The sequence below is a fragment of the Dipodomys merriami genome, unplaced genomic scaffold, assembly GCF_024711535.1.
Source record: "Dipodomys merriami isolate MVZ:Mamm:240054 unplaced genomic scaffold, mDipMer1.0.p SCAF_110, whole genome shotgun sequence".
Lineage (NCBI taxonomy): Eukaryota > Metazoa > Chordata > Mammalia > Rodentia > Heteromyidae > Dipodomys > Dipodomys merriami.
Window position 1 is genome coordinate 1863488 of NW_027202383.1, and position 19578 is coordinate 1883065.

A 19578-nucleotide genomic window follows, 5' to 3' on the forward strand; every position below is an offset into this window, starting at 1 on the left:
TAAAAGTGGTTATTAATTATTCAACATCTATTTATGCTAACTATATTAGAAACTTTACATAAATTTCCTATAACCCTCACAATGTGAATTACATGCCTAATCTAGGGAGGAAACTGAAGTTGGGAGAAATGTCATATAGAGTTGTCTTTCTAACTTAAAAAGAAACCCTTGAATTTCTTCATTTCAACTGCAAAGTCTGTTTCATGTCCTTGTTTGAGGTCTAGTATATCATGTGCAACTGGTAAGTACTCAATGAAATGTAATCATATTCTCTGAAGTAGTCTACATGTTTTTTTCCTGTACTGTTAGGAAAATTCAAAAGAATGTCCTATTTAAAAATGGATGACACTGTGCCACCCAAGTGTTTCCTACCAACTGTGAGGTCCTGGGTCCAATCCCCAGTACTGCCAACACACACACACACACACACACACACACACACACACACACACACACACACACACACACACACACACACACACACACACACACACACACACACACACACACACACACACACACGAAAGGAAGGAAGGAAGGAAGGAAGGAAGGAAGGAAGGAAGGAAGGAAGGAAGGAAGGGAGGGAGGGAGGGAGGGAGGGAGGGTAGAGGGAGGGAAAGGGGGAGGGAAGGAGAAAGGGAAGATTAAAAAACATACATTTGTAAGTGATATGATGTATTATTCCATTTCTTTGAAGTTGGCAAAATCAATGGCCTATTTTTTTTTTTTTTTTTGGTCAGTCCTGGGCATGAACTCATGGCCTGGGCACTGTCCCTGAGCTTCTTTTGCTCAAGGCTAGCACTCTACCCGTTGAGCCATAACACCACTTCCAGCTTCATGCATGCTAGGCAAACACTCTACCACTAAATCACATTCCCAGCCCATGGCCTATCAATGATAATAGCAGTGCCATAAGAAAACATTTTTTTTTGTATAGCAATATATTTCTAATGAGTTAAAAATAGTCAATCTATATCAACATGTCAGGGTTAGTAAATATTAGTTACTGTTTAAAAAAATTCAGAAGGACTAAAATTATAGGCAGTGGGGAAAACTCCAAAGACAAAGAGTTTTTGAGGATATCACCTGTACCATTAGGTTCCGGAGAAATGGGTAAGTAAGACAAAGATTCTTCTTCTGAGTCAGAGTCAGAGTCAGAGTCAGAGTGAAGGAGCATGTGAGAACTGGAAGGCTTAGTGGCAATATTGAGAGAAGCAGAGGAACGCCGGTAGGTGAATGACATGGATTCCATAGTGTGTGACTGAGTAATATGAACTTAACACCCAACATACAAGGAAGTAAGATGCAGAAAGAAGAGAAAATAAAACAAAAGCTTAAAAAGAAAGTGACTATATAACATACAATGAGTTAAGTATCTAAATATGGAGCTTCTGTTTGCGTTATTAATGTAAAATACTGTCAAAAAAATCAATGCATAACTTAAGTCTAAAATATTACTTGAAGAACCCACTCCAAAAAGTAGGTTTTCCTTTAAAGAAATGACATTTTTGCCTCAAAAGCAGTCCAGTGCAAAACTTAAGACAATCAGCTGATGTCCATTTAAGAGAAATGTAGGGACTGAAAGAATCTGTACCTGGAAACCCATCATCAGCATCTGCATCTCCTGGGCCACTGCCAGTACTGGAGCTGTCCAAGTGCAAGGCCTGGAGCTGGGAGCGCAGCTGCTCAATGTCACTGTCCTTAGAGTCCAGCGTCATCTGCAGTTCAATTCGAATCTGGCTCTCTTCAGCTATTTGCTACAAAAAAATTATATCCAATTAACTGGATGAGATTTGTCTCATCTTGTTTCAGTAATTAAAAGAAATGTCCTGATACCAAATACCCACAAACATGAAAATAGTTCTATTTCTTCAATTATAAAAATACAAATACAAAATAATTTTTAAAAGTTTGGGTCCCCAAAGAATTCTTACAGCCTGCATTTCATTCAGTTCTTTCTGATACTTGATCATCTGTTGGGTCAGTTTTTCACGTTCGGATTTAAGCTCCATATGTAGCTTTCTATTCTCCTTCTCTTTTCTTCGTACATCTGTGTCACTGCCACGCTTGACAGGTTCTTTTCGATTCATGATTTCAGCCAATTTATTCACAGCCTTAAAAATGTAAACATAAGTAAAGTATAAGTAACATGGTTATGGTGATGGTTTCTCAGTAACTCACTAACTACAGGTTACAGAACCACGAATAATCTCCTTCCTATATACAAGGCTACAAAGAAAACTTTCCACATTATTTTAAAAAACGTCCTTCTCCATTCCATAACTCTTAGTTTTTCATTTTCATCAGTTCTCCAATGACAATTGTGAAAAGTGGCCACACGCTGACACAGTCAGCAAACCCTGCTCCGATGTGTAGTGCTAGAAGCAAGACGGAGAGAGGAGCGCGTATCTGGGCTGGGCAACGTGCCTGCGTCTTGAGCGTCCTCTCTGTCAACAGCTGCTTCTCAAACTGCGCTTTAATGGCTGCGGCACTTATCTCCTCATCTTTCAGTCGTGACAGTTCTGAAACAAATGCAAAACACAAGCATCACATTGATACTACAGCAAGTAACAGGAATTGGGAAGTGAAAAATAAACTTGTCTTTGTTAATACATACGTTCTTGAGCATCTTTCAATTTGTTGTTTAATTCTTCTTTCTCATTTGCAAGATTAGCAACATCACTAGTTAGTGTCCTATTTGTTTCTTCAAGCTAAGAAATGAAAGTGAAGAAAATCATATCTCAACTTACCAAAATAAAGTCATAAAACAGTAAAGGAAACAAAATCCTAGCATGTTGGCAAGTCTCATTTTCTAAGTCTGCCCTCTCCTTTCCTACCCCTGTGCTCCCTTACCCACTCTGCCTCTCATGAAACATCTGCTCACCATAACACACTGCACATGTACCCCAGGGAAACGAAAAACTTGCCCTTCTCTAACAAAGCCTTAGCAGTTTTCTTAAAGAATGAAAAAACTACTTAGTGAATTAATAGAAGGAGCCGCAAAGCCCTTCAGTCTACTACATGTAATAAAATTGAAAATTGTAGAATTTATTTCAGGACATTAGTTTAAAATGGAAGATAAAAATTATACAAAGAGGTCAGGCACCGGTGGCCCATGCCTGGAATCCTAGCTACTCAGGAGGCTGAAATCTGATGATCACTATTCAAAGACAACTCAGGCAAGAAAGTCCAGGAGAGTCTTATTTCTGATTCAGCATTAGAAAAACCAGAAGCTGTGGCTCAAAGTAGTAGAGTGCTAGCCTTAAGCAAAAAAGCTCAGGGACAGCAGACTAGGACCTGAGTTTAAACCCCATGACCAAAAACAAAAGAAAAACCCACATACTAAATCTATGTCCCTTCCCAGTACATGAAGTGGTTTGTATACTGTCACTTCCACCACATATTAAGTTCTTGCCAGCAGATGAATCTTTGGCTGTTATTAATTTCCACTGAGAAGAATCAGATTACCCTGTTCTAATACCTCTAGCATTTCAATAGGTCAGCATAATTGATAGCATAAACCCAACTATTTGGTATTTTATTTTTCTTTGGGAAATTAATGGCTGTTTGGATTAAAAATCTGGTAGTCAGCACAAGTTTTCATTCAGATTCATGACAATATTTTAGTGATTCTATATATGTGGGGTGTTTTTTTTTTTTGGTTTTTATTGTTTTTTTTTTTTTTTTTGTCAGTCGTGGGGCCTGAACTCTGGGCCTGGGTGCTGTCCCTCAGCTCTTCAGCTCAAGGCTAGCACTTTACCACTTGAGCCATAGAACCACTTCCGGCTTTTTTCTTTTTGCTTATGTGGTGCTGAGGAATCGAACCCAGGGCCTCAGGCATGCAAGGCAAGCGCTCTACCACTGAGCCACCTTCCCAGCTCCAGTGATTCTATATATGATACAGCAATTCAGTTAAAATCCAAAAAGTACCAAGAATTTTACTTACAGATGCAATAGTAGCATCTTTTTCAGTAAGTTCTTGTTTATGTCTAGCCATCATCTCTTTGATCTCTAGTTCCTTCATGATTTTTTCTTTTTCCAAATCAGAATACTGTTCTTCAGCAATTGAACGAGCCAGCTGCTCAGAATCTGCTTTGGTTAATGTTATCTCCAGCTGGGCAGCCAAGGAGTCCCTGTATTTTAGAAAGACAACATTTAAAACATTAAAAAGAATTCTTTTTTTGTGATGAAGATTGAACATGCATGCTAAACTCACACTCTGTCACTGAGTAAATCTCCAGTCTCATTAGAGATAAACCATTTTCATACACAGTTTTTGCTATGAGTAAGTTTTTGTCAGAAGATGATGGAAGGAATAACATTAATCAAGATGTACTGTACTTTACATCTAAACTCATTTGTTGAATTGAAACTCCTTTGTTTTTTTTTTATTTCCCCCCCTTGAAACTCCTTTGTATACCTTTTTTTTTTGTTTGTTTTTGTTTTTGTCGGTCGTGGGGCTTGAACTCTGGGCCTGGGTGCTGTCCCTCAGCTCTTCAGCTCAAGGCTAGCGCTCTACCACTTGAGCTACAGCGCCATTTCCGGTTTTCTGGTGGTTTATTGGAGATAGGAGTCTCACAGTCTCTCCTGCCCGGGCTGGCTTTGAACCGCGATCCTCAGATCTCAGCCTCCTGAGTAGCTAGGATTACAGGCGTGAGCCACCAGCGCCCGGCTGTATACCTTCTTAAAAATAATTTTAAAAAATTCTTTGAGCTCAAAACAAATAAGAATTTTTGTCTTCTTGACTTCATCAGTTCATTGATACTTCATAAATAGCAGGCATTGTTCTAGAGGCATGTGTCTATGAAGACAAGACAGGGGTCTTTTCCTTACCTTTCATCCTGTAATTCCTGTTTCTTCTGCTGTAACTCTTTACACAGTTTAGTCTTTTCTTCACTTTCCTCCTTAAGTTCTCTAACTTGTGTTTTATAGAGTGTCTAAAAAGGAAAATACAACAGGAATGTGTATCAGGGTATAAAGAACATTATTTATACATTTAAAACTTACCCAGATAAAAATGGAATATGCCCAAATATTTTATTTTATTTTTTTGGGTCCAGTCGTGGGGCTTGAACTCTGGGCCTGGGCGCTGTCCCTCAGTTCTTCAGCTCAAGGCTAGCGCTCTACCACTTGAGCCACTGTGTCACTTCCGGCTTTTTTCTTTTTGCTTATGTGGTGCTGAGGAATCAAACCCAGGGCCTCAGGCTTGCAAGGCAAGCGCTCTATCACTGAGCCACCTTCCCAGCCCCTGCCCAAATATTTCAATGTTGAATAATGTTGGACTCCTTGCCAAATTTATAGTTTAGTGGGCTTTCTTATTTTCTAGTCATCCACTGATAAACTAATAAAAGTTCAACTAGCAGTTTGCAGTGTAACTTAGTAGTAGAGTACAAGCTTAGCATGCATGGAGCCCTAGATTTAGACCCTAGCACACCCTATTCCCTAATATAAAAGCATGATTTAAACTGGATATTATAGTAATATATCTTTTTAAAAAACAGCACCAGGGCTGGGAAGGTGGCTCAGTGGTAGAGCGCTTGCCTTGCATGCATGAGGCCCTGGGTTCGATTTCTCAGCACCACATGAGCAAAAAGAAAAAAAGCCGGAAGTGGCGCTGTGGCTCAAAGTGGTAGAGCGCTAGCCTTGAGCTGAAGAGCTGAGGGACAGTGCCCAAGCCCAGAGTTCAGGCACCATGACCGGACCCCCCCCCCCAAAAAACCAAAAAAAAACAAAACAGCACCAGTTGATAGAAGGATAATTATTAGCAAAAAGAATTTTGCTGACTTAAATGAATGGAAAGGAGGTGATAATATCTACTTGATTTTTATTTTTATTTTTTTTCCAATTAGATTTTATTTTTTTTACATTGAATATCAAGCAACTTTATTATGTTAATATGTTTATTTCTCAAAAATACTCCATAAGATGAAAATTTTACTTCTTTTAACAAATAAAGAAAATATTGTTTAGAAAGAGTGATCTAATTTCCCTCAGGGTCAGACTGCTACTGCATGATACAATGTGGATTGAGATTCAACTATAATTCTGAAATGAGTATCTTTGTTCTATCACAGATTTGTAACATTGTCATAAGTCACCTACTGCTCTTCCTGACTTTTTCACAGCATTTCTTCCTACATTTTCTTCATTCTTAACTTCATATACACAAAACCTGTATGTTTTCATATTCCTTTAATCACCTGTTATCTTCTTTCTTTTCTTTAGTACCCCACTGACTGGGTTGCTCCCCTATTTTTAACTCCATGACATTTCTATTTCATTTTTAAAAACTGATCTCAAAGAGGTATATTAAAATGACAATTTTATTTCTTTCTATTATGAAAACATTATTCCTCAAAAGCAATGATTTTTTTTTTTTGGGGGTCCGGTTGTGGGGCCTGAACTCTGGGCCTGAGCACTGTCCCTCAGCTCTTCAGCTCAAGGCTAGTGCCCTACCACTTGAACCACAGCGGCACTTCCGGCTTTTTTCTTTTTGCGTATGTGGTGCTGAGGAATCGAACACAGGGCCTCATGCATGCAAGGCAAGCGCTCTACCACTGAGCCAACTTCCCAGCCACTACATTTTATTTTTTTTTTGAGTCTGGTCATGGGGCCTGAACTCTGGGCCTGGGAGCTGTCCCTCAGCTATTCAGCTCAAGGCTAGCGCTCTACCACTTGAGCCACAGAGCCACTTCTGGCTTTTTTCTTTTTGCTTATGTGGTGCTGAGGAATCAAACCCAGGGCCTCATGCATGCAAGGCAAGCGCTCAACCACTGAGCCACCTTTCCAGCCCAAAAGCAATGCTTTTAAACTAACTTTGAAGGCATGGTACAGTGTGTGTTGAGAATTATATTTTTAGAGATGATAATGTTTGTTCTGAGATGGTACCTTGTAACATTGCCTAGGCTGGTCTCAAACTTATAGGCTCAAGTGATTCTTCCACCTTTGACTCTAATACAGACACTTTGTAGTATAAGACAGGCACTTTGCCACTTAAGCCATGCTTCCAGCCTACACAGTACTTTTATTATGAGTTATATGATACATGTCCCATACAAAACATTCTAGTGTTTACTATAACAATTTATTTAAAGACAATCATCCTTTTAGTTGTACAGAAAGAATTTTTAAAAATTCTACAAATACAGCAATTTCCAAATTAATGTGTCTGAAACTTACTGAGAAATACTGCTCTGCTTCAAGCTGATCCTGGAGCTCTTTCATTTGCCCATCTGCATCCTGGCGCTCTCTATGAAGACAATGAATCAAGTAAGTGTTGTGAGCAGTCACTGTAGTAAAACAGTTTGGGGAACACTTGTGGTCTTTTCAAAAAAATCTGTGAGGACAAATCATTCTCATGCTGATATAAAGTGAATCTCTGCTTTTTAAAACTGTCACTCCTGCCAGGCACCGGTGGCTCATGCCTGTAATCCTAGCTACTCAGGAGCCTCAGATCTGAAGATCACGGTTCAAAGCCAGTCTGGGCAGGAAAGTCAGTGAGACTCTTTTCCCCAATAAAGCACCAGAAAACCAGAAGTGGCACTGTGGCTCAAGTGGTAGAGTGCTTGCTTTGAGCTGAAGAGCTCAGGGATAGCACCTAGGCCCAAAGTTCAAGCCCTATGACAAGGAAAAAAACAACAAAAAACCAACCAAACAAAAACTGTCACTCCTAGCCAGAAGCCAGTAGCTCATACCTGTAAAATCCTAGCTACGGAGGAGGCTGAAATCTGAGAATCATAGTTGAAGCCAACTAGCAGGAAAGTCTATGCTCTTCTTATCTCCAATTAACTACCAAAAACCACCGCCCCAAATAAACAACAACAACAACAAAAGTGGAGCTCTGGCTCAAGTGGTAGAGTACCAACCTGTATCAAAAGAAGCTCAGGGACAGCACTCAGACCAAATTCAAACCCCAGAAACAGGACAAAAATAAGACAAAAAAAGAAAACCTGACACTCCTTCACTATTGCATATGGACTTTTTCTTAGACTCTCTGACATATGTAATGAATAAGCTAATAAAATGTGTGCTTGTCATTTATAAGATTATTTCTTTGTTGCTTTGTATGCCTCTCCCTCACAGTATAACCCCTGCTTTCACTGTATTTGATGTCAGTATAATTTGTGGAGGGGAAGGGGAAAAACAAATAGTTTAAATAGGGATACAGGTGGACCCATTACAACAATGAGATGTATAAGTTGTTATGTCGAAAACGAACTTTACAACTTCGGTGCGAGGGGTGGGGGAGGATGGGAAGGGAAAACAAAGGAGGAGGCTACAATGCTTGATAAGAAATGTACTCATTATCTTGCTCATGTAACTGTAACCCCTCTGTACAGTATTTTCACAATAAAAAAAGAACTCATAAAAAAATGTGTGCTTGTATTTTTAATTTTTCTCAATTTTAATCTTTAACATAACAATCATCAAAAACTCTAAATTCCTCAATTACTTTCAAGAATATAAAAAGATTTTAAGGCCAAACAGTGTTATATTAAACCAACAAGACTGATTACTATAGCCTGCTGTGATTAACTAACTACATATGCCAATCATAGAATTCTGAGTATCTGAGGGAAGAAGTGGCTTGGAGGGGCCTGAGGGAGACCCTATAGGAGTCCTGGTTTGAATCTAAACCAGAAGAGATGCCACCAATTTCCACAATCTAGAAAACTTTACTGAAAAGTTTACAATATATGCTTTTCTCTGAGTATTTCTGAACCAGTAATTAAACATCTTAAAAATGAGTCTAGGGCTGGGAAGGTGGCTCAGTGGCAGAGTGCTTGCCTTGCATGCATGAGGCCCTAGGTTCAACTACTCAGCACCACATAGATAGAAAAAGCAGGAAGTTGGGGCTGGGAAGGTGGCTCAGTGGTAGAGCGCTTGCCTCGCATGCGTGAGGCCCTGGGTTCGATTCCTCAGCACCACATAAGCAAAAAGAAAAAAGCCAGAAGTGGCACTGTGGCTCAAGTGGTAGAGCACTAGCCTTGAGCTGAAGAACTGAGGGACAGTGCCCAGGCCCAGAGTTCAGGCCCCACAACTGGACACACAAAAAAAAAAAAAAAAAAAAAAAAATTAAAAAAAAATTAAAATAAAGAAAAAGCAGGAAGTGGTGCTGTGGCTCAAGTGGTAGAGTGCTAGCCTTGAGCTGAAGAGCTGAGAGACAGCGCCCAGGCCGAGTTCAGGCTCCACGACTGACCAAAAAAAAAAAAGTCTATACTAATTTAAGAAAGTGATTTGAAATGCTGTTTAAGGCTTATTTTAAAAAACATAAAAACATACTTATCTCATCAAACTAAGGGTGTGAAAGTGGTTAGCAAGTTGGAGAACACAACTTCTATGATATAAAAAAAAAAAAAAAAAAAGTAAAAAGAAGAGAACTGGAAGCTGGTGGCTCATGCCTGTAATCCTAGCTACTCAAGGGCTGAGATCTGAGGATGCAATTCAAACCTATCCTAGGCAGAAAAGCCCATGAGACTCTTGTTTCCAATTAACCATCAGAAAACTGAAAATGGAGCTGTGGCTCAAAGTGGTAGAACTCAGGCACATGATGAACAAAAAAAAAAAAAAAAAAAAAACCAAAACCAAAACAAACAAACAAAAAAAAACGGGGCACTGGAGGCTTAAACCTGTAATCCTAGCTACTCAGAAGGCTAGGATCTGAGGATCATAGTTCAAAGCTAGCCCGGGCAGGAAAGTCAGTGAGACTCTTATCTCCAATAAACCACCAGAAATCCGGAAAGAGCACCGTGGCTTAAGTGGTAGAGCACTAGCCTTAAGCTGAAGAGCTGAAGTACAGCGCCCAGGCCCAGAGTTCAAGCCCCACGACCACCACCACCAACAACAACAAAAAGATGATGTACCGAAAACTCAATCCTACATATAATTGCATAGAAATGTACATAATATACATATGAGCACAGAGAGGTGTCTAGGACAACAAAGACATGCTACATCTGAGAAAGGAATATAGCTGTATTTATAAAGGGACACATCATGTTCTGCCTTTTTAAAAAATGTAGTCCTAGTGGGGCTAAAGCTCACGCCTATAATCCTAGCTACTTAGGAGCCTGAGATCTGCGAACTGCAGTTTGAAGCCAGCCTAGGTAGGAACTCCATGAGACTCTCATCTCCACCTAAATCTCCAAAAAAAAAAAAAAAGCCAGACATGGCACTGTGGCTCAAGCAGTAGAGTGCTCGCCTTGAGCAAAAATAAGCTCAACAACAGTGCCTAGGACCAGCAAAAAAAAAAGAAAAAGAAAAAGAAAAAAATTTATATTTTATAGTTAAGAAAATACTTGCATACATCTTGGATATTTAAAAACTCTAAACATTAAGAAAAGCTCAAACAAGTGATTTAACCCACTATGTTCAAGCTGTATATAATGTAGGCCTTTCACTCTTCTAATCAGTTAACATACTTTGGTTATTTTATTTACTTACTGGCCCTTAAAAGGGAAAATATGACTCAATACCACTTATCTGTGTTATTTCCACTTTTTATTATTAAGGAGTGTATTACTGAGAATTCATGCTTTTTATTTCCCCTCAAATAAAAAATGTGACAGAGGCCAGGCATGGTAGTGATACACACTTAAAATCCCAGCACTCAGGAGACTGTGGCAGGGCTGAGAGACGGTGGACAGACTGGGCTACATAGGGAGTTCAAAGCAAGCCTAGGCTACCTGGAAAGACCCTGTCTCAAAAACAAAATTACTCAAATAAGGAAAAGAACCATGGAAGACCAAGTTTCAAAACTTTGTCAGCAGTATCAGCTAAGCCTACTTGTAGCAAGCCCCCATTCAATTTTAATATTAGGATCATTTTGAGGAATAAAGCTAACATGGAAGAAAATGAAGCCAACCACAAAAAAATCAAGATGTCTAACTGATTACTGTTTCAATTTTGAATTCTGATGATAAAGTAAGTTTAATAAATCTAGGCTTCTCTGGCAGTACATGGGCAAAAAGAACTCCAAGTGAATATTTTAACTGTTTCTTCCTAGACAGCATCTGTGTTGCTGATCTGCCACCTTAAGGTGCTCCTTAGGTCCTGATGTGCTAATAGCACTAATAAGTCCCAACCATTTATTGTATTGTAGATACTTAAAATGTCATACTTTTCCCTTACTGGATTCCTAACCATGAGATGTTACTGCTCCCTTTCACAAATGGGACAGAAAGATTCAATATTTTCCCAATGTTAACCAACTAGTAAGTAGTTATTCTCTCGTATCTCTTCTCATCAAATACCTAGGACTCAACAGAACCTCTGATGATGAATGGGAAGAAGTATTCTATTACTAATAGAAAGAATGGGATAAGCTTTTTTTTTTTTTTTTTTTTGGGTCAGGTCGTGGGGCCTGAACTCTGGGCCTGGGCGCTGTCCCTCAGCTCTTCAGCTCAAGGCTAGCACTCTACCACTTGAGCCACAGAGCCACTTCCAGCTTTTTTTTCTTTTTTGCTTATGTGGTGCTGAGGAATCGAACCAAGGGCCTCAGGCATGCAAGGCAAGCGCTCTACCACTGAGCCACCCTCTCAGCCCTGGGATAAGCTTTAGTGGTATATTTTAAAAGAATTTCAAAATAGTTTCTACTTTGTAAGTAAATTGAATACCAGAATAATACTGGGTAAAATGATTAAAAAACATTCTGTGGGGCAGATCAGAGGAGAAAGCTCAAGAACATGGAAGGAAGACCCCAGCCCCCTTCTCTTTGCTCCCACTCTCTGCTCTCTGCTTGCTCTACAGTATAGCTGCAGTAAATACAAACATAATCTGCTTGAAGGCCACAGGTGCCAACACAATACTTCTAGAAAAAGGAAGACCGTCAAAAGAAAATTCCTAGAGAAACCAAAATTAAGATAGTGTGCATGTGGATAATTGTGCATATTAAACCTTCATCTCAATTAGCTTACTTACTTCCGAAGTTCAGCATTTTGTTTCTCCAGGTTCATTTTCATTTCCATGAGGTGATTATTCTCTTGTTTTAACTGCTTTTCTGACATTTTCAATGTGTTAACTTGCTGTGTTTGCATCTTCAGGTCATTTTGCGTGAGGCAGCGCTTCTGAGTTTCTTGCTCTATTTTTAACGTCAAATTTTGAACCTCAAAACATAAAACGTAGACTTAGTATAAAAGTAAACTACTTTTATTTTTCTTATGAATAAAGCTAACAGAAAATATGGTGATATAAAAGTTTTTTCCAGGGGCTGGGAAGGTGGCTCAGTGGTAGAGCGCTTGCCTTGCATGCCAGAGGCCCTGGGTTCAATTCCTCAGCACCACATAAGCAAAAAAATAAAAAAAAATTAAAAAATAAAAAAAAACAAGTTTTTTCCAGCCGGGCGCTGATGGCTCATGCCTGTAATTCTAGCTACTCAGGAGGCTGACATCTGAGTATTGCAGTTCAAAGTCAGCCTGGGCAGGAAAGTCTGTGAAACTCTTATCTTCAATAAACCACCAGAAAACCAGAAGTGGCACTGTAGCTCAAGTGGTAGAGCACCAGCCTTGAGCTGAAGAGCTGAGGGATGGCGCTCAGGCCCAGAGTTCAAGCCCCACGACTGACAAAAAAAAAAAAAAAAGAAAAGTTTTTTCTCATTCATTTCACAGTAAAATGTTTAAAATAAAAGACTCTAAATACTATTGAATTTTGGGAAGAGGAAACAAAGGAGGAGGCTACAATGCTTGATAAGAAATGTACTCATTATCTTGCCCATGTAATTGTAACCCCTCTGTACAGTATTTTCACAATAAAAAATAAAAATTAAAAAAAAGAATATGTATTCATGACAAAAAATACTACTGAATTATCATTTTCTTATACTATACATGAAAATCCAGTAAACTCAAGAGATGGAGGAGAATATAAGAAAAAAATTAGAGTTTACGAAGTCCTCCTTAAGCTTTTACAAATAAAACTAGCTTATTATTAAGTCTTTAAATGTTCATTAGTGAAATCTATACTTACATCCTCATTGAGTCCATCTTTTTGTTTAAGGAGCTCATTCACCTTTTGCTGTGACTGTTTGAGGTCACAGTCCAAAATAGAGCATTTTTTCTCAGCTTCTAGTAATAGGTTCTCTACCTTCTGTTTTAAAGACCTTTCTTCTAAGAGCTTCTTCTCCATTTCTATTACAATAAAAATGGACATAAAATGAATAAGCACATAAAACAAGCCTACCAAATATGACAGTGCCAATAAAAATGACAGTAGGATTTTTATTCAATTCCAAGTTAATATTTTTACCACTCTCAATATATTTGAAATATCAAGAATTTTATGCTTGCAAGTTAGGGGTTTTGTTTATAGAATGTTAAGATACATTTGCCTTTATGGTTCTATAAGATGCTGATTATCTTTAGATAAGAGATTTATCTTACTGCTATTTTATATGTTTCTGTGTTACTGTTTTGTTGTTGCTTTTGTTAGCCATGGGGCTTAAATAATGTTTTATTTCAATATGAAATGAAATTCCTTTTTTTTTAAATTTTTTTTTTTGGTGCTGGTACTAGGGCTTTAACTCAGGACCTGGGCATTGTCCCTAAACTTTTTGCTCATGGCTAGTGCTCTATCAATTGAGCTACAGCTTCACTTCCTGAAATTCCTTTTTAAGAGTTTTAAAACTGAAGTTTCTTTTACAAGAATACTTTAAAAATATTACTTTCAGAATTTAAAATCCATTATAAACAATCTGGAAAACAAATACTGTAATTATCCTATGATAACTCCAAGACAAGAACTGGTCTGTAAAAGTAAACTATATTATCTCTTAGTATTATACAGCTTTAATCAAATCTGTCTGATATCTTCATACACTGAACAAATAATAGATCCCACTATTAAAAAAAAATCTTTACCTGCATAAACCAGAAGCAATTCTGAAATAGGGCTGGAGAAAAATTAAACTATCATAAGCATGACAAAAAGAGAGCCAATGCCTCAAATCAGCATAGATCTACCTGAAGCATAGATTACACCTGTACACTGTTCACTACTGATAGCACTGGAACACGAGATTCTCTCAGACTTGAAAAATATGGCTGAATAATATGAGAACATGAAGAAAAAAATAAACACATAAAGCTTCCCTAATAGTTTTCTTCCTTTTAGCTCCTAATATTTGTCAATAAAATATAAACAAATAGTCTCAAAATTAAGGAATTCAATACAGAATTAATTCTTAGAGAAGTGCCAATAGAAAATTCTTTTTTAATTGCATACCTTTCATGGCCTCTGATTTAGCTTCTTCAATGGACTCATAGATCTTATTTTTATCTGCTAGCCGTGCTTTTGTAGTCTTGTGTTCAGCTTCTTCTTGTTCTAAACTTTGCTGTATAACTTTTAGTTGGTACGTCATATCTATTTCCATGTTGCTCTTTTCCTATTAAAAGATTTTAAATGGAGGTTATCAATTAAAAAAAAGCTGGCTCCACAATTTCTAAATTTTCAAGACTGTTTTTAAAGAGACTTATCATCAAACTTCCTGCAATGACAATCTCGACCTCTACTTTCTCACTCTCCCTACCTCCCTGCTGTATTTCCTATACTGTGAGAGATCTCTATCAATACTATTTACTTCAACAAAGGGACTAGAGAGTTAGTTTCAATATCTCTACTTCTTACAACATTGTTTCACACAAACTTTTAAAATACACCTAAAGTTCCCCCTTGCTACATAAAACATTACCTCTAGATCTCCTACCATTCACATGAGACTTTCTTGGGGGGTTTTCCTGGGGATGGAACACACAGCCTTGTGCCAGAGCACGTGTCCTTCCACCAAGCTACACTAAGCTTTTTTTCTTTTTTTGGGGGGGGGGGGGTCCTGGGGCTTGAACTCAGGGACTGGATACTGCTCGTGAGCTTTTTTTGCTGAAGGCTAGTGTTCCACAACTTCCAGCTCTACTTCCAGCATTTTGCTAATTAATTGAGGATAAGAGTCTCAAAGACTTTCCTGCTCAAGCTGACCGTAAACCACAATCTTCAGATCCGAACCTTTTGATTAGCCAGGATTACAGGTGTGAACTACCACACCCAGCAAAAATCTTTAACAGGTAAGTCAGACTCTTTTCTATATATGCCAAGGAGACTTCTACTTCTTTGATTTCTATAGCTTGCATCAGAGGTTAAGATACTTACTTTTTCAAATAAAATCTTTAATACTAAAAATGACTTTTCAAGCTACATAATATATACACAGAATAATCTATGCTGCTATGAATAATTATAATTAGACAGTCTTTTTACAGATGAGCTAGCTCTCCTATCCACGTGATTTCAGCAACTTACACACCAAAGACTCAAATACTCCTAGCTTCTATTAGCAGACTTACTACTTAATTTGGCATAGAGATACATCAAATTTAAAGAGGTCTACAGTAGGATTTGTCATTGTCTCTAAATGACTTTTTTTTTGGTGTGTATGGCGGGAGGTAGTGCTGGTTTTGGGGCTTGAACTTAGGGCCTGAGCAGTATCACTGAAATTCTTTTTACTCAATGCTGGTACTCTATCACTTGATGCAGTTCCACAGCGGCTTTTTTCTGTTAATCAGAGATAAGAGTCTCATGGACTTTGCTACCTGGGCTGGCTTCAAACTGAGATCCTCATATCTAAGCCTCTTGAGCAGTTAGAATTACAGGTGTGAGCTACCAATGTCTGGCTAAATGAGACAATTTTTAAAGAGGTCTAAAATGGAGTTATTTATTAATGCCTCTAAATGGGGTGCCATTTCATTGTCTTTATTAATTAATGGTACAATTGTGTATCTTATTATAGCCTACAAGAGCTCATGAGCTGAGGGCTCATTCTTGACCACTACATACTCTTAAACTGTACCTAAATGATTACTAAGTGCTGCCAAATACTCCTCCCTGGAGGATTCCGAGTCAGGATATTCCTATCCTTGAAATGGCTTCTCTACCACTCCATCATCCCTTATTGTAATTACAAAAAAAAAAAAAAAAAAGTATCTAAAGTAGTCTCCATGACTCTGGTATCCTCCATCTTTTCTCTCCATATCACAACCATCTACTAACCAATCTACATATGTCTCTAAAGACCATGCAATTTAGCCCTTCAGTGATGGTCCATTACACAATTCGATTTCAAAACCTTACACAATCCAGCTCATACCTACCTCTATATCAAACACTTGCCACTGAGTTTCTACTATTCTTGAATAAAGGCCATTTTGTCTAGGGTTGGGGATGTAGCTCAGAGCACCTGCTTATTAGCACATTATTAGGGAGGGAGCTCATGTTGTGATCATCAGGTTGATTTTGGCCTGATGTCTATTTTTCATTTGAGTTTTCCTGGAACACTGCCATCTTTCATTCTTTACAAATTGCACTTGGCTGAACAGTTGTAAGCGACCATATGGCCCACAAAACCTAAAATATTTACTATCTTGCTTTCAAAGAGTAAGGTTTGCTGACCCTTTGCTCTCTGCCAGAAATACTGAGCAGACTGTATCTAGATAAACCAACAATGCCTTTGTTATTTTTCCATCCTTTGATTAGACCATCCTCACCTAAGAGTATGCCTTTACCCGCCTACCTATCTGACCCTGTCAAAGGACTCATTTTTAACCAATAGACTACATTCCCTATCCAGACCTCTGTCATTCAATTACACACTGCATTAGAATTATCTGTGGCTTTTATTACTGTGTATGTGTGTTTGTACTAGGGCTTGAACGCACTCAGCATTTTCTCTCACAGATAGTACTCTACCACTTGAGCAACTCTGCCAGTTCTTATACTTTTAAATAGTATCACCTATTGGACTATGATATTACTAAATGCACAAACTGTATGTTGACACTTCACAGAAGACATACTAAGTATTTAAGTGAATAAATAAGTAAAAATAAAATACTAACAGCACAGGTTCTTAGAAATCATCCCTAAGTCATGTCATGATAATTGTTTTATTATGTAATTTTCCTGGGATCTCTAAAGTATCTTAATTATAAACACTCAAGAAGGAATTTCTTCATGAACTTCCAGGACACTGAGAGCTGCATGTATGGTGTCTGCTTCTACAGTAAGTCTTAAAACATGTATCTTCCCCTACACAACCAAGCCTAAATTTAAGAATAAAAATACTCCTGTGAGTTATTTCCTGTATTTTATCATCTGAAATCCTAGAATGATTTTTCTACCAAAAAAGAATAGCTGAACATATTTTACCTTTTCCAAATCAGTGAACTTTTCCTGTAGTTGTCTCTTCTCCAGCTCTATTTTTGCTAGTAAGATTTTGCCATTCTTTAAATCTTCTTCTAGGCCAGATATTCTGCCTAAAAATTGCAACTTTTTAAAAACAATGTACCGACAAGTTATATGCATCAATTAAGAGTAAAATATTTAGAAGCTGCCTCCTATTTTGTAGCTGTTAATGGTGAGCAAGTTTTATACTTGCTGGCAAAATGGTTTACAGTTAATTCAACTAAATTCAATTGACCACCATCAACTAGAACTCAATTAATATTGCAGATATTGGTAGTCTGAAATTTAAAATAAATCTCTTGTTCATAAACTTTTTTATTTACGTATTTTTAATGTTCTAGCTTTATATAACAGTACAATATTCTAGAGTGGTATTCTAGAGCATTATCCATTATCTGAAGTTATTTCCAAATTGAAGATAATCAAAATTAATTCAAGTGCACATTCTACTATCATACCTTGCAAATCATTAATTATCTCTGATCCATGGGTCCGGTCCCTCCTTTCAGATTCTAGAGCTGATTGAAGATTGATAAATTCTTTCTCAAGTTTTAACTTGGCAGTTTCGAGCAGGCAGTTTTTATCTTGCAGATCTCTATTGTTAGACTCCAGCTGTTGAATCTGTTTTGAACTTTCTGCCTGGGTTTTTCTTAACCGAGCTGCAGTATCAGATTCTGTTCTCAGCAAAGCATGCGTTTCATCCAGCTGTTATCCCATTCAAAAGCAAAAAAACTCAGGTATATATAGTGAAAACACATTAATTTATTACCTCATTATAAAATACTCAAAATAAATAATAACCTACAAGTATTTTCCTAAGGACAGAGGCTAAACCTTCTGCAACACTGCCAGTTTCAATTCATGTTAACCAGCCATCGTAAGTAAAACCATTATCTGTATCAACAGAGATAAACCTACTTGTTTCTGGAGTTGATTTACTTTCTCAGTGGATATCTGAGAGTTCTGATTTCTTTTTTTCAAATCTTCAAGTTGATCTTTTAGGCTGTTAACTATGATAAAAAATATTTTAGTGGCAATTTCCAACAACACACATACAGAATATTTTTCTTGACAAATATTTAATATTCTACATCACAAACCATCATTTTCTAAATTCCGTTTCTTGTCAGCTTCATGATCAGCTTTCCGTTGATATTCTGCGTTTTTGTGCTGAAGTAGGGCCTTTTCTCTTTCCAATTGTCTTAATGCTGATTCCACATTTTTCCGTAATGTAATCTGAAATAATGCTTACTGTTATCACCAAAAGGATATATGCATAAAAAAAAAAAAGCAAAACTTCAGTGAAGGGGCCTCCAAAAATAGAGCTGTCACTGAGCCAAAGACTGGAACCAGAAGGATCCTGGCTTAAGGCCACTACAAGTATAAAAAACATGGGACACCATCTTAGTTGGTATGTATCTGTCATCCTATCTTCATGGGAAGTTGAGATCTGGAGGACTGGGATTCAAGGCTAGCCTAGCCAAGTTTATAAGACTCCATCTTAACAAAAAAATCTGGGTGGACTGGGAACATGGCATATGGGTTTGATTCCTCAGTACCACATACAACAGAAAAGGCTAAAACTGGGGCTGTGGCTCAAGTGGTAGGGTGTTAGCCTCGAGCAAAAGAAGCTCAGGGACGGCGCCCAAGCCCCAAGTTCAAGCCCCAGGACTGGCAAAAAACAAAAACAAAAAAAATCAGGGAATGATGGTGTGTACCCATTTTCTCTGCTATAATGGGAAGAATAAATAGGATTGAAGCTCAGACTGACTCAAGATAAACAGTTAGACCCTATCTCAAAATTAACAGTGCAAAATAGACTAGAGGTATGATTTAAGTAAGAGAGTGCCAGAATAGCAAGTACTGATCCCTGAGTTCAAATCCCAGTACTTCCCCGGCAAAAAAACTGACATCATTTTTATAAAATAGCACACTATTCTTAAATAAGACCATATTTTATTCACTATTGAAAGCACAATTTTCTGTAATTTTCTTGAACCACAACCACCACCACCACCGTCGTCGTCATCGTCGTCATCATTATTTTTGTTGGTCATGGGGCTTGGGCACTGTCCTTCAGCATTTTAGCTCAAGGCGAGCACTCTACATGTGAGCCATAGTGCCACTTCTGGTTTTCTGGTGGTTAATTGGAGAAAAAGAATCCCAGGCCCAGAGTTCAAGCCCCATGACCGACAAAAAAAAAAAAAAAAAAGTCACTTGGTTTTTAAACCAAAATAACCAAAATACAAACATCATTTTTAAACTTGAAATATGTATATATACTAAATTAAGTCTATAAAAACAGAATGACATGCAGGTAATAGAAGTTACCATGTAATTTCATACTTCATTGTT

At 37.8% G+C, this 19578-nt stretch overlaps 1 protein-coding gene across 1 annotated transcript in view; it reads right to left on the reverse strand.

Moving 5' to 3' along the window:
* Rock2 (Rho associated coiled-coil containing protein kinase 2) overlaps nucleotides 1–19578 on the reverse strand; it is a 123734-nt gene that overhangs the window by 5258 nt on the left and 98898 nt on the right. The window contains exons 14-27 of the mRNA XM_070015274.1: nucleotides 18324–18459; nucleotides 18142–18233; nucleotides 17682–17928; nucleotides 17188–17294; nucleotides 14218–14377; nucleotides 12964–13124; nucleotides 11920–12104; nucleotides 7180–7249; nucleotides 4834–4937; nucleotides 3947–4133; nucleotides 2618–2711; nucleotides 2428–2522; nucleotides 1935–2114; nucleotides 1595–1757 (exon numbers count right to left, since the gene is read on the reverse strand). Of these exons, the coding sequence (XP_069871375.1) occupies nucleotides 1595–1757; nucleotides 1935–2114; nucleotides 2428–2522; nucleotides 2618–2711; nucleotides 3947–4133; nucleotides 4834–4937; nucleotides 7180–7249; nucleotides 11920–12104; nucleotides 12964–13124; nucleotides 14218–14377; nucleotides 17188–17294; nucleotides 17682–17928; nucleotides 18142–18233; nucleotides 18324–18459 (1981 nt within the window). The remainder of the gene's footprint in view (nucleotides 1–1594; nucleotides 1758–1934; nucleotides 2115–2427; nucleotides 2523–2617; nucleotides 2712–3946; nucleotides 4134–4833; nucleotides 4938–7179; nucleotides 7250–11919; nucleotides 12105–12963; nucleotides 13125–14217; nucleotides 14378–17187; nucleotides 17295–17681; nucleotides 17929–18141; nucleotides 18234–18323; nucleotides 18460–19578) is intronic.